We start from the raw sequence: 15,139 nt of genomic DNA on the forward strand, positions 1-15,139 counted from the left end.
AAACTTTGCTTGTTGTTGTCAGAAGATAAAGCAAGGACTCTTAGTATTGTATACAGCAAGTAAAACTTAAAACACGTTTCATTTTGAGCTAGAAATTAGGCCATAAATTGTGGAAAATATGTAAACAATCGATAGCAGAACTTCTCTGTCGTGCGCACTAGTCCATATCGACGCATGCGCACGCAAAATGCCCTCCTGCTACTCGGTATAAACTGAATTGCGCAAAGTTTATTTTACCCGTTTGATGCCTATTCTCTGTGTTCTTTGTGTGTCACAGATTTGGGAGCAATACATTCAGACAAAATGATCAGCCATTTGATTTACAATTAAATTGACCATTCAGCACTACCTTTTCTCGTGAACTGCTCGGAATTGTAATTTTTATTAGTGGTTGCCATACTTTTATCTCAGCATTAGTTATGAGAAACTGTTGACTCATCGACATATGCTTATAATTAATGATTTTCTTTTGTTCTCTTCTACTGTCTATTTGAAAGTTTTTCTGACAAGGAACGGATTCTATTTAGCTTTTTGAAAGGTACATGTTTTTTAATCTCAACGGTATCTCACGCCGACGTCTTGAAAGTTTAAACATTCAACTTCCTCTGATATGAACAGGAAAGAACACAATTTTGGATTCAACTGTTTTCAGTTTAAATCATTTCTCCTGCGGCGCATTATGCAAAATTCGCTCCAAAAATAGTCGACCTCGAAAACGAGAATACTCTTGTCAGAAACCTACGCAAAAACATTGTTCAACTGATCATTCAACTGTAGTGTGATCATTCGACGGATGACGCTTAATTGAGTTTAGTTTCACTGAGAAGCTGATAAGATGATCATGGCTAGCCCGGGTTTTTTCTTGCGTCTGGTATATGTGCTCTTTGTTATAACTACACTGAGCACTGCCACCTCTCAGAAAACAACAACAAACGCTAACAGCTCTGGAGTTTCTAACGCGGATTCCAAATGTCACAACGTGTATACGTCCAACAATTTTTACGCAGGACCAAATAAGAAGATCGAAGCGCTGCTTCGTGAAGTGAAGGATGAACTCGGCGAGATTCGAGAGGAAATCAAATCTTTGAAAGGAAACAAAACGACTGATAAAGGTATAAATAAAGGTTCTTATGGAAATAACCCATGAAGTATGAGTTTACCGGGCGTGGAGACTGAGCAACGGACTTTTCCATTTCCTATTCGTTTTAACGATCGAATCTGGCAAGCTGTTCGAAAGTCGTGTAGCCGGAGAAAACGGAAAATTTCAAGGCAAATGATCAATGGAATTAAATAAATCGCAATTATTTCGTTTTCTTTGCTTGGGTAATCATGTCGTTTTCTTTTGTTTGCAGTTTACAAGAACTGTGCTGACGTGTACAAAGCTGGCAAACGAATAAGCGGTGTTTATACGATCGACCCTGACAATGCCGGTGCGTTTGATGTGTTTTGCGACCAAACAACAGCCGGTGGGGGATGGACAGTGTTCCAGAAGAGACTGGATGGATCAGTTGATTTCTACCGCGGCTGGGATGACTACAAAAGAGGCTTCGGAAATCTGAACGGTGAATTTTGGCTTGGACTGGATAAGATTCACCGCCTGACAAAAGAACGAAGCAGGCTGCGAGTGGACCTTGAAGACACGAGTGGAAAAACAGCTTACGCCGAGTACGACTTCTTTGGTGTTACTAGTGAGAGAAGCAAATACAAACTGAGTCTTGGAACATACTCTGGTATGTATTGTCAAATTCCCCACCTCTCCCTCACCAATGAGAATTCGAACGCCTTAACCATTTTCGGAGATCAGTTTTGGCCACTTATTTAATTTATTGTTTTAATTTTGTTAGGTGCAGGATTCTGACGATATTATCTATCAACAAAACAAAATATATAGTTGATTATAGTTTACAAAAGATAGTAGTGTAGCAGCTCTCGTAAGCTTGTAATTCTACTGGTCCTCTAGTGTAGCAGTGGCTATTGTCTTGAGGGTTATGGGCATTGTTCCTGTTGTTTATTCCATTGTCCTCTCGAAGGGTAGGGATCCAAAAGAGAGGCATACATCCTTTCTTGAAGACGAGATGCATTATTTATACTAAGCACTAGTTTTAAAATTAAATTCAAATGTAAATAGCTTAAATAATTGTAAATATTTTTAACTTTTATATACTTTTTAATTTACCCGACCCCACAAACTTGTCAGCTTTTATCTACATCTGTTTTAATAAAGGTCACTTACGTACGTACTCACTCACTCACTCACTCACTCACTCACTCACTCACTCACTCACTCACTCACTCACTCACTTCTGATATCTCGTCAGTTCTGATATCTCGTCAGAAGACTGGATAAAACACTTTCAAAACCTTTTGTATGACAAAGCTCAAGAATCGCACAGCGAGAACGTTACATCTCCAAACAATCCTGACCAAACAACAACTAAGACAGATGAAATTTTAGATGCGCCTATCACTGCAAAAGAAATTCATGATCAAATATCTAAACTCAAGAATAAAAAGGCATCCGGTACGGATGCTATCTTAAATGAAATGATCAAACACGGGCTTTATTACCTTATGCCTTCTCTAGAGAGAATATTTAACGACATAATTGAGAACGGAACCTTTCCAACTGAATGGAACATAGGTGTCATAAAATCAATATACAAACAAAAAGGTGATAAGAAATCTCCAGCAAATTACAGAGGAATCACTTTAACTAGCTGCTTAGGAAAACTGTTCACATCAATTTTGCAAAACAGATTGAATAAATTCATCGAACAACATGATGTTCTAAATCCTGAACAGTTTGGATTTAGACCAAACTCCAGAACTACTGACAGTTTATTTATTTTCCAGCAATTACTCCATAAATACACCAAACAACACAAGAAGCTTTACGTTGGTTTTATTGACTACGAAAAAGCTTTCGATAGTGTATGGCAATCTGGAATGATACATAAATTACAAACATACGGAATACAAGGGAAATTCTTGAATGTTATTAAATCCATGTATTCGTCTATTAGGAGTTGTGTTAAAATTAACCAAAACGCACTTACTGAACTATTTTCATGTAACAAAGGGATAAGGCAAGGTGATGGTCTAAGTCCAGTTTTATTTTCTTTATTTATGAATGATCTACCGCAATATCTTAAACAGAGCAAATCTCCAGGTGTGATGTTAGGAAATCGAACTATAAACTGCTTAATGTATGCAGATGATTTGTTAATAATCAGTCCTTCTCCCGAAGGGTTGCAACAATCGCTTAATGTAATTCATAGACACGCTCAGCAATGGAAGCTCAAAGTTAATACCAAAAAGTCGAACATAATCATATTCAGCGGTAACGGACAAAACAAAAATAATATAAATTTTAAATACGACAATGAATCTTTGCAAATTGTCGACAAACAAACATATTTAGGTATAGAAATGACCTCATCCGGTCGTTACACTTATGCAAGGGAAATTCTCAGCAAAAAAGCCACTAAGGTCCTCTCGATAATTAAACGATCCTTTTCTAACACGGATTCAGCAGCTATTGCGATTAAGAACAAACTTTTCAATGCCCTTGTTAAGCCCGTGTTACTTTATGCGTGCGAAATTTGGGGACCAGAACTATTGTCATATAAAATGCACTTCGATAAAAGCACAATTGAACAAGTCCACATCAAGTTCTGTAAACAAACGTTAAACGTCCCATGGTATACAGAAAACATTGCTTGCAGGGCAGAACTTGGGCGTTATCCTTTAATCGTTGACATAAAAACGTCAATCTTCAGCTATTGGCAAAGACTGAAGTATTGTTGTAATAACGTTTTGTTAAGTGAGGCATTTCAATATGCAACAACATCTACAACATTTTTTGATGTTGCAACTAACGAAGAAATGCATCAAGAAACAGAACCGATAACCCGGCAACACATCAAGAACGGTCGATTAACCATGAGGAAAACCCTCAGAAATAAGTATTTACAAAACTGGCTGGGCACCCAGAATAGTTCATCGTCAACTTCAAGAGAAAAATTTACACACAAGGAAGTTAAAAAGAGCTATGAATTTGAGAATTACCTAACAACAGTTAAAAACCCAGCGCACAGAATAAACCTGACAAAGCTTAGATTAGGATGTCATACATTACGAATACAGACTGGAAAGTATGAAAATAAAGGAGCATCAATCCCAGTAGAGCAAAGAACATGCTTGGTATGTAAACAAAATTGCGTAGAAGACGAAAAGCATTTTTTGATGTGTTGCCAGGGATTTACAACCATAAGACATGAATTATGTTCTCACATTTCTAAGGTTGATGTAAGGTACATATCTTTAAGTGAGAACGAGAGGATTAAGTACCTACTTAGAGCTGACAATGAACATACATCAAAAGTAGTAGGTAAATATATACATTCAATGTTTCAAAAAAGGAAAGAGCTTCTTAACTTACAAGCACAATGAACATTATAATTTATTTAATTTTTACATATATTGACATTATGAATTGTATAAGAATCAAATTTTTGTTATTTCTTAAATGTATTAGTAAATGTTAAAACCTTTGTTGTAAACAGACCAATACCTCCCTTTGGAGAGTAAGGCGCAATAAAGATATACTATTACTATTACTATTACTCACTCACTCACTCACTTACTTACTTACTTACTTACTTTACTTACTTACTTACTTACTTACTTACTTACTTACTTACTTACTTACTTACTTACTTACTTACTTACTTACTTACTTACTTACTTACTTACTTACTTACTTACACTTCTTACTTACTTACTTACTTACTTACGCACTTACTTACTTACTTACTTACTTACTTACTTACTTACTTACTTACTTACTTACTTACTACTTACTCACTTACTTACTTACTTATTTACTTACTTACTCACGCACTTACTTACTTACTTACCTACTTACTTACTCACTCACTCACTTACTCACTCACTTACTCACTTACTTACTTACTTACTTACTTACTTACTAACTTACTTACTTACTTACTTACTTAATTACTTACTTACTTATCCATTTTGATTATCTAAGGTGTTTGGCAAGCGTTTGTTCGACAATGTCAGCATTTCTTTCTGTCGTCATTGTGCAAATTTCTCTTGTATGTGATTTTGTAGGAACTGCTGGTGATTCACTTTCCTATCATCGGGGTTCTGCGTTTTCCACAAAAGATCGTGACAACGACAACAGTTCTAGCAACTGTGCCACCCGTTGCAAGGCTGGCTGGTGGTTCGGTGCCTGTCTCCAGTCCAATCTGAATGGTCTCTATCATCATGGCCAACACTCTACTTCCTGGGAAGGTGTGAACTGGAACAAATGGAAAGGAGCCAGCTACTCCGCTAAACGAGCTGAGATGAAAATCAAACCAGCTAAGATCTAGAGCCGGTTGCTCTTGTATGGTGATGGGTACATATAACTGGGTATACTTGAACACAAATGTCATTTCACCTTATTGTATGAGTTATCAGGAAACAATAAAAGGGGTTGGTATTCAACCTACTTGTCTGTCATCTACGTCACTCACTGTCCACTTTCCAGGCCTTAGTTTTATTGGGTTTTTTGTTTTGTTTTGTTTTTCTGCGAGTTGGCAAATTACATCGCTTTTTTTTCGGCATTGATTTCGAAATTAAGAAATGTTTTAAGATTGAGTGCTTTTTCATTTGTTTTTCTTAATAGGCTCAGATTTAAAAATCAGAGTGATCTCAGAGTGATCTCTCTCTTCTTGCCATAAAAAATAAAATTTTAAAGAAGTAGAGATCTTTCTTGTAAGCGCATTACAGCATTCTTTGCATTATAGAATCAATAAATGATGTGCAAAACAGTTTCCTATTGTTGCTGCAACAAGTCACAAAGGCGCCTATATTTATTCCACGACTGAGCTTTAAGAGTTATAATTAAAGTAGTACCACACATCCGTGAAACGCATCCCTCCTAGGTCGCCACAAATCGCCTTCCACTGCAAGCAGTCTTGGTCCGTTCGAATTTATCGCAGGCCAAAGCGTGTGAGATTCAAAAATTCTCTATTTTATACCATCATTTCTTCTTCCACCAAAGTCAGTTCATACTACCAATATGAGTATGACTTTGTCGTTAGTGAAAATGTGCTTGTGTATGTAACTGTGCAAGAAAGAGCGCTTTCTATTTTCTCTCCCGTTCTCTGCTCCATTCAGTAAAAATACTAAAAAGCAAGAAATTAGTAATATTTCAAATCCACCATGCATCTCTGCATGTGAACGACAGCCAATCAGCATTAGTTAAGCTTCTATGCACTAGGCATCCTCTTGGTTCCTCAACGCCCAGAAGAACCTGGAAACAAGAGTTTACATTCTGAGCCCAGGGAACACAATGCGCGGAGATCATGGGTGTTCTAGCAGCATTTTACCAGCTTAAATATTAGGATGGAAACTGACACTCGTAAATTAAGTAGCGAATATATATGAAGAGTCAAAGCATTGGTGGATAATTTTTAATGTAAGTAAGTTTTAGTCGTATGGTTTCTTGTCTTGTTCTGGTACTGTTTCCTCATACAAGCATAACTGACCAGCGAGCAGTGCTCTAAGCTTATATAATTTTGCTTTAGAATACAGTTGTCTTACAGGGCGCGCTCTTATTTTTGCGCCATAAATGCGCGCCAGTTACAAAGTCTACAAAAAAAGGACATTTTCCTAGGGTAGCAAAACATATTTCAATTATCAAATTATTTCAGTCTCTTGGGCTTATTCTTCTGTATAATTAAGCGACAGCACGCTATGTTTTAACCACGTCTAAATAATCGCACATAAGCACCCTTTATAATTCCACTATTACAATATTTTACCAAATTAAGTCAAGAGAACGCGCAAAATATGAGCCGGTAATACATCGTAAACAAGGAAAAAAAAGGACGGAAAGAAATCGGGGAAACAAAACGATCCAAACTTTGACTTGTTTACGACTCTTAGGCTTGAGATAATAGTAGATTAAATAAAACTCCTATTCGATGGTTTAACATATAATACGCGCGGACATTTTCATCGTTGTTCGTATTTTTCCTCGCCCCAACGAGGATCGAAACATTCTACGCACTCTCGCAGAATATCCACACGTATTATATGGTAAACCATCGGAAATTTAAATTGCGCTTGCACAGTAAACACCGGCGTGTTGTTGCTGTGTTTCATACTCTCGTATTCTAGGTTTTGATATTCCTCTATGAGCCTTGCGCGTCAGCTTATGGTTCATGGATGTCAGTGATGAAAGATTCACCATGACATCGATTAGCTCCTATTTATTTCTGTTTTCAGTACTAACTTGTCAATTTTTTGTTAAATAGTTTATCAGACAAAGTAAATAGAGACTAATCATCCTTAGTTAATCCTGTTTGAGGGGCAAAGTGATTTCCATGTTTTAATTGTTAAGTTTTTCAAAAACAGTTTGATTTCGCATAGATCTTTATTAACATACAAAGAGGTTTCCTTCATCGTTGATTCTGGCTGGGTTTACCAACCTCCAGTAGAAAAAATTAAAAAAAGAAAATACGTCTTGTATGCCCCAACAGTTTTTTGAGTGGAACGCTAATATTAGAGCAAAGATTTTGCTTCGATTTACTTTCTTCGCTAAGATTAAACCTGTAAATTTTATTTAAACATTGAATCTCTTTAACAAAATTAAGTGAGTGGGTAAGATTGGAAGACTGAAAAGGAGATATTTTTTAGAATAACAATATGTTTGAAACAACTTCGCTTGTTTATTTAATGAGTCTTAAGATCGTGGGCGACAGGGAATGCAACTTCATATTAACCGCGAGGGTTTGAACGAGCGCGAACGCAAACAGGAAGGGGATAGAGTGAAACCTTTAAATTCAATTTATGGAAGTGAAAGTCAAGAACGCACCGGCCACATCTTAGCCTTTTTTAGTCTTATGATTAATCGTGATGTTTTATGCAGCGCCATTGAGCAAACAACCAACCAACCAAACTGTCAGTCGTGAACTTCCGCCAAATATTAAAATTATTCAGAACAAGAAAAAGGTCCTGGTTCGATTTGAGTAAACACTACACTGCATCAACCCATCGCCCGTTGATTTCGTTTTGGCTAAGCCAGGGGAAAAAAGGTTCGAAGCTTCTCTATTGTTATGTCGAAATTTAAGGACACAACTAATGAAAAATGTTATTTATGCGGACATAGGTATACAGTGGCTCAGAAAAGTCCTGGATTTGTTTAATTATCTACAACAAGCAAACTGGGTTTGGTAAGTAAACAAACAGCAAAGTCAGATTGTCACAATCTGTCTCAGTTCCCATTGAATATTATCTTACAACCAGAATTGAACCATGTATAGAAAAAGACAACTAGGATAACAGCCTGTTTTATTGTTCTTCAGCTAAATCATAGGCTATTTAGACTGGCTATTTCAGATTGATGTGAATAATTAAAGTTAAAGTCAGCCCAATATGTATTGGTTATCGTCTGGTTGTCACTGTTATCAAGCGGAAAGTTTTCCTTCCACTAAAACAAAATCGCTAGGAAAAAGAGTTACCTCGGTATTTTCGGGGCATGTTGATTATTTCTCTTTCTCAGTTTAATAGTTTCAGCTACAAACTTTGTTGTTATATTTTTATATCTTTTCTTTATTGTCCTTTTGAATGTTAATTTGCAGCAATAGTTTGTTTAAAAATATATGATTTCACACGTAATCGCGTCATTCAGGCTCTTGTTTAAACTGAAGAGCAGTGTCAAATGGTAACAATACTGAGTTGAAAGGGAACTGTTTGGATTTGACAAGATAATTATTGACCTATGAACATTCTCTATGGTTTTGAATAAGTTATGCATGTACACAATGTTCTTATGACAAGTAAATATACGCCGTATATTTAGCTTAGCTGAGCGTGAGCATAGCACCGTCAAACAATTCATATAAAGATAATACAAATTTAGTCAGTAACCCAGTAAAAACAGAATGTAGAACGACCTAGTCGGAGTGAAATTTGTTTACAATAACTGAGGACTGAATAAGTCACATTTATAGTGAACAAGAAGAAATGTAAATTGGAAAAATAACAAAGTCAGTTGTTTAAATAAGGTTTACAGTCTTTACCTCCGTTGATCTCGAAATCCTCAAGATGACATTTTCTTTGATTTTCTAGGACATGGGAAGCATCGTTACGCCTCTTTTCTTATTTACCCCAAAAATGCTGTTTTGCGGATTTTCCCTTTACATTTTGTTTTTTTCACACGAATTAAACTGAAGAAATTTTTTTAACCGCGTTGCAAGTCATAACTTCAGCCCTAGACAACTAAATTCCAGCGTGTTTAAAAAGAATTTCGACTGAATTTCAAAGGTTTAGCTAGTTCAGTAAACGGATACTTTATATTTAGTCTTGATAAAAGGTCCACCGTTTCTGAATATTTTAATACATACTTGCTTAGTGGAATTGCCTTATCGACGTATTTGATTTATGCCAGTCTGAAAGAAAAAACATTTATGTCGCCGGGAAGAAAAGAAAGTTGACAGCAACCAAAAGAGAACAAAAACCCTTGTCAGTTTGTATCATTCAATTGCGGTTAACCTTCCAAAAATAGTCACATGAAAAATCTTGTAAAGAAAACCTTGCATAAGTGAACCTGAGTGATTTGGTCAGTTTTCATCAGTTAGTTATAGTAAAAGCAAAGTTCACCTCGAATTGAGGGGTGAACATTGGCTCCCAGTGAAGTTTCGTATTGAGTTCAAAATTCTTTTAATTACATTTAAGGCTCTTAAGGGTTTGGCACCTACCTATATAGATTCATTAATTAGTATCAAATCAACTTCACGGTATGACCTTAGAAGCTCTAATGACAGCCTTCTCCTTAGTTATCCGAAGCCGTTATCCAAGGTAACACTGGGTGATCGCTCCTTTACATATGCTGCCCCAAAACTTTGGAATGCTCTTCCTTTAGCCATCAGATCTGTGAACACTGTTACCGATTTTAAAGGCAAACTTAAAACATATTTGTTTTCTAAAGCGTTTTTATTAAAATCCGAATAGAATTGTAATTTCTTAGAATTTTAGATTTTAGTTAGGTATAAATTGTACTTTAACGCTTGTAATTTTTAACCTATAACTTAGTTTTTTAAGAATTTTAGTTTTTAAGCTGTAATTTTAACTTCTAGCGTGTAACGTTCATTTTTTGTAATGCGCATTTGAACATTTATGTATGGAATTTGCGCACAACAAATTTGTAATTATTATTGAGTCCATTGTAAAGCTTCAGTTCTGATCATGGCTAGCCCGAGTTCTCTCTGGAGTCTGATATTCTTGTTCATTGTGTTATCGACCGTCGGCACTGCCATCTCGAAAACAACATCAATCGCTAATCAATCCCAGGTTTCTTCTTCGAAGGACAAATGTCATAACATGTATACTTCCAACAATTTTTACGCAGGGCCGAATAAGAAGGTCGAAGCGCTGCTTCATGAAATAAAGAAGGAGCTCGGTGAGATGCGAGAGGAAATCAAGACCTTGAAGGAAAACAAAACGACTGGTAAAGGTAAAACAAATCATTTTCGTCTAAATTGTCCAACATCAGGCAGGCAACAATAACGTGCGAAGATTTTCCACATTTTTATCAAAAAATTTTTTTGTATGATTTCTTAGAAATTAGTGCGTGGCTTATCGATTTGACAGAGATTTTTTTAGCTATTCAACACGGCTCCAAAATTCCAATTCGATCGGGAATACACAGCCCCACAAGCTTCTAGTTTTAAATACAACAGTGAACACTGAAATGAAGGTAACTTTTTATTTATTAAGTTTTTATACAACCATGTTTAAATGATCTTTACCAAAAACTAAACAAAGTCCATCTCGATGATTCGAAGACGAAAAACTGATTGCGAACATTAATTGAAAATCTTTTTTGGTTTACATGATTTTCCGCTTTGGCAGCCTAAGCCTGCAAACGCAGAATTCAGTTTTAACAAATTTTCCTTTTGCAATTTCAGTTTACAAGAACTGTGCTGACGTGTACAAAACTGGCAAGCGAGTAAGCGGTGTGTATACGATCGATCCTGACAATGCCGGTGCGTTTGATGTGTTTTGTGACCAAACAACAGCCGGTGGGGGATGGACAGTGTTCCAGAAGAGACTGGATGGCTCGGTTGTTTTCTACCGCGGCTGGGATGACTACAAACGAGGCTTCGGAAATCTGAACAGTGAATTTTGGCTCGGACTGGACAAGATTCATCGCCTGACAAAAGAAAGAAGCAGGCTTAGAGTGGACCTCGAAGACACGACTGGAAAAACAGCTTACGCCGAGTACGACTTCTTTGGTGTTACTAGTGAGAGAAGCAAATACAAGCTGAATCTCGGAACATACTCTGGTATGTATTCTGAGTCCCGCTCTCCCCTCCCTTCTTCTCTTCCTTACAAAACCCATCCAATCGATCAACTGAATCTTGGCTACTCAATAGACTTGTCGCGTGCGTTTTGTAAAATGCATTGAAAATATTGACCCTTATACGCCGCTCTAATCAAAGAGCAAAAGATGCAATTAATTTGACTAGTCCATATTTTAAAAAATATATAATCTAAGTGTTTGTATTCCACACTCTATTTTCTCATGTTTTCTTTTTTCACACTCTTAATTTTTTTTCTTCTTTTTCTTTTTGTGTGTTTTTTTTTGTAGGAACTGCTGGTGACTCACTTGACCATTCTCGTGGTGCTGCGTTCTCCACCAAAGATCGTGACAACGACAACTGGTCCTCTAACTGTGCCACGAGGTACAAAGGAGCCTGGTGGTACAATATCTGTCACTACTCCAACCTGAATGGTGTCTATCTTCACGGAAAACATTCTAAACCATGGGAAGGCGTGTTGTGGTATCACTGGAAAGGTCACAGCTACTCCGCTAAACGAGCTGAGATGAAAATCAAACCAGTTAAGATCTAGAGCCGAGTGCTCTTGTACGGTGATGGGTGCATATAACTGAGTTTACCTAAACAAGTCACTTTATTGTATGAGTTATCAGGAAACAATAAAACGTGTTGGTATTCAATCTACTTGTCTGTCTCATTGTATGCTTATACTCGGCTTAAAAATCGAAAATCACGGAAACTTAACCCTCTCATGGGTGTTCTAGCAGCTTCTTTAATTTATCAGCAAAAATATCGGATGAACTTGTCTAGCGAATTGAAATCAACAGTTAAACACATCGGTGCATTACTTTCACTGTAAGTGTATTTCAATCGTTAATATTTCTGTCTATTTTGGTGTTTCCTGATAAAAAAATAACCAGCGAACATTCCTGTACAATTTTGCCTCAGAATACAGTTGTCATGAATAGCGCGCTTTCTCTATTTTCCCATTAATCGTGCGCGCCAATAATAAATAAATGGCACGCAATGCATGCAGAAGCTATGACGTTTCACAAGGGGTCTTAATTTTGAGGAAATTTGTCAAAAACTTTACGTAAATAAAAAAAGAGCTGACACCTTGTGTGTAAAAAAAGATTGACGCTTAGTTTTGTAGTAACTTACGCCATATAGGGTATCCTATGTATAAGTTTCCAAAAGAAGTGAATTTGCGGAAGCGATAGCGCTTTCTGCCTTGTCAAAGCGTGTGTATTCTACAAATTTGTTATTGTTTGCGGTTAAAAGAAAGTCCTGTTCGCTTAGCCAATATAAGAAGGAGTTACAACTGTGGTAAAATATGTAAAATATCCAAAATGACGCCTCAACTTATTAAAATGTAGCCTGTGAGCAGGCTCCAAAATGGTGTATTTCTCGACGGTCGTATCATATGCATCACTCACTCACTCACTCATGCCCTTTACGCCTAAGTGGCATGTAGGGCAGCAAAGTGCTCCCTCCACATCTGCATCAAGGAACTGCTTTATCACGGCTCGTCCCCATAGCCCTTTCGTTTCTCTTTGCCGGCTTGGCACGAGAAAACGAAGGGCTCTGGGGACATAGGATTTTTGAATTAATTCGAATTTTTTGATTGGTTGTTTGGAACAAAGAATTCCTAAAGGAAGTCGAAAACATAACGCCTCTCCCATACATTTTTTTGAAACGTCATGACTGCATACATGAAGACCGTAAGTCCTAGAATCTAGGACTGGAAATCTAGGACTGGAAATCATGTGTCTCCAGAGCCTTTCGCTTCCTCGTGCCAAGGGCCAGCCGACTAAGTGAAACAAAAGGGTTATGGGGACGAGAATGCTGCTTTATACGCAGATATTTCGTAGCTATGGGTTAATGTTACATCACTAGTGTTAGGACTGGTTGTAGAATGCGAATCCTCGGGTTTGTTTTGAAAGCTGATGTTGGTATTAATTTATGAATCTATTGGGAAGCGCCTCGATGTGGTCACCTTTAGGGCAGAGCCGTAACTAGCAAGAGGCAAGACGTGGCACTTGCCTCGTCTAGATTTTTGCTCAAAATAAGAGCGGTTTTCACTTGAGTGTCGAAAGTAAATTGCGTTTGCTTTGGTTTTGCATTACTACGCTTAGTGATTGGCTTAAAAATCTCGCGCCACTTTCTCAGTCAATCAGAACTAAAACCAAAACCAATCGTGACTCGCTCGCGCACGTTTTCCCGCGCTTCGTGCCAGCTACATGTATTTGCTTCGAGTTTTGATTGGTTCACTGGATTGTCTGTGTCCTTTGTGATTGGCCAGAGTGATTACTTTGGTTTTGGTTTTACGACACTGCTCTAAAAACAGTTTTCTCAAGAAATGCGTCCTGAAAAATATCTCTGAAAGAATTTCAGAGCTTCTAGATTTCAAAATTTTCTGCACAGCATGCCCCCAGAACCCCCCAGAAAGTTCTTGCCTCGTCTATGGTAAGGGTCTGGTTACGGCCCTTTTTAGGGTAGCACCTTTCTCGCCCCATTCCTCCGCGCACACATTTAGTCTGTATAGCTTGCTGCGAATGGTCAATATTTATTCTAACTTGGCAACAAGGAGTCGATTATATCTCTGGTGCTTTGTGCGATCGCGAAAGACCCTTACAAGATTGCAAAATGCTGTGTATTGTAGCTTCTTTGATCAAATGGTATCGAAAAATGAAACATTTCGAAATTGTCTTCGAACAGTAAATGTAATTCCAACAAAACTAGAAGATCCGCGATGCTTCGTGTGATCAGTCTCAGTAATGATGATGAAAGAAATAATTAAGATCAAAGGATGGCACACTTTTGCCTTCTTACTGTCGAAAGTGACGCCAAAGACAGCGGTTCGCTACATATACACTAAGATGCGCATGGTGCTTCATATTTTTCAATTTAATTTAGCTCAACAAAAATATCAAAATACATCTTATTATGGTGAAATATAACAAACATAAAATTGAATATTGCTTCATATTGGATTCATGCCTGTCATGTTGTAGTGTATGACGCTAAAGCGAGCGCTAGCGAAACTTGACTGTTAACAATATTGAATGTGTTACTTGTTGAGCCGAACTGAAGATGGAAGATAGACGTGGGATCATAATTGGCGATTTTAAACGCTCTCGGACTACAAACCAAAAGCAGGTCCAGTAAAAGGCATTCTGTATTTATATCTATTGTATTTTGAATATTGAACCTGCATATCTCTGTCTTTCTGCGATTTCGAAGTATTGTACATGTCAGTCTAAGAATTGATCACGCGATAGCCAGATATATAACACTGGTACAGTAGAAATTCAGTAAGTGGATGGAGTATGTAAACCAAACATTAAAAATTCATACACAAAAAAGTATTTCAAAACAATCCGTTTGTCAATAGAAAGGTAAAGTTGACTCGCTTGACAGTTATGTCATAGATGGTAACGCAACATCCAAACCCTTTTGTAATTGTGTCGACAACGCGTTATGACCCGAAGATGTAAAGAGAGCAAAGAACGTAAAGGTGAACGAAGATCGTCACTTGAACACTGCGTATTTTACAGTAATACAAACGTGTAAAACGAGTAATACGAGATGAAGACACCCAAGCTTTTTCTTCTGATCATATTTGTGATGTTTTGGTCTGAAGAACACTTTGATTGCGGGTAGGTAAGTTTGAAGTCTTTGTAAATATATTTAATTCAGCGCAGAGACAGCTTACGTATGCAGAACCACGACTCGTTGTTTTCGGACCGATATCTAGACGATGTTTGTATAATTAAGAAAAT

General features: G+C 37.2%; 3 protein-coding genes across 7 annotated transcripts in view; all 3 read left to right on the forward strand.

The window, feature by feature from the left end:
• LOC144649772 (microfibril-associated glycoprotein 4-like) overlaps positions 1–5,587 on the forward strand; it is a 60,998-nt gene extending 55,411 nt beyond the window's left edge. For 3 of the 4 annotated variants that reach the window (XR_013569938.1, XR_013569939.1, XR_013569940.1), the window contains one exon: positions 5,501–5,586. The gene's annotated coding sequence lies outside the window, so the exon portion shown is untranslated. Of the gene's footprint in view, positions 1–5,500 lie in introns of all 4 variants that reach the window. The other variant, XR_013569937.1, reaches the window with a different exon arrangement.
• On the forward strand, positions 774–5,497 carry LOC144649779 (microfibril-associated glycoprotein 4-like). The gene is made up of 3 exons (XM_078509365.1): positions 774–1,112; positions 1,353–1,730; positions 5,137–5,497. Exons 1-3 carry the CDS (start codon positions 836–838, stop codon positions 5,397–5,399), a joined length of 918 nt encoding a protein of 305 aa, XP_078365491.1. The 5' UTR covers positions 774–835; the 3' UTR covers positions 5,400–5,497.
• A 4,650-nt stretch (positions 5,588–10,237) lies between the features above and the next one.
• On the forward strand, positions 10,238–12,045 carry LOC144649780 (techylectin-5B-like). Of its 2 annotated transcripts, none has more exons than XM_078509366.1 (3): positions 10,238–10,531; positions 10,986–11,363; positions 11,669–12,045. In XM_078509366.1, exons 1-3 carry the CDS (start codon positions 10,264–10,266, stop codon positions 11,929–11,931), a joined length of 909 nt encoding a protein of 302 aa, XP_078365492.1. In that variant the 5' UTR covers positions 10,238–10,263; the 3' UTR covers positions 11,932–12,045. The 2 variants fall into 2 exon arrangements, with proteins under 2 accessions (XP_078365492.1, XP_078365493.1); XM_078509367.1 differs by having other exon boundaries at positions 10,238–10,525.
• The last annotated feature ends 3,094 nt before the right edge of the window (positions 12,046–15,139 follow it).

This window comes from Oculina patagonica, chromosome 4 (genome assembly GCF_052425735.1).
Source record: "Oculina patagonica isolate OP01 chromosome 4, crgOcupat, whole genome shotgun sequence".
Classification (NCBI taxonomy): Eukaryota; Metazoa; Cnidaria; class Anthozoa; order Scleractinia; family Oculinidae; genus Oculina; species Oculina patagonica.

Excerpts from the sequence above, each read along its gene's own strand:
- LOC144649779 (XM_078509365.1), top strand. The coding sequence starts at position 836 with ATGATCATGGCTAGCCCGGGTTTTTTCTTGCGTCTGGTATATGTGCTC. Across the intron at positions 1,113-1,352 it reads AAACAAAACGACTGATAAAG|TTTACAAGAACTGTGCTGAC; the intron begins GTATAAATAAAG and ends TTTTGTTTGCAG. Across the intron at positions 1,731-5,136 it reads GAGTCTTGGAACATACTCTG|GAACTGCTGGTGATTCACTT; the intron begins GTATGTATTGTC and ends GTGATTTTGTAG.
- LOC144649780 (XM_078509366.1), top strand. The coding sequence starts at position 10,264 with ATGGCTAGCCCGAGTTCTCTCTGGAGTCTGATATTCTTGTTCATTGTG. Across the intron at positions 10,532-10,985 it reads AAACAAAACGACTGGTAAAG|TTTACAAGAACTGTGCTGAC; the intron begins GTAAAACAAATC and ends TTGCAATTTCAG. Across the intron at positions 11,364-11,668 it reads GAATCTCGGAACATACTCTG|GAACTGCTGGTGACTCACTT; the intron begins GTATGTATTCTG and ends TTTTTTTTGTAG.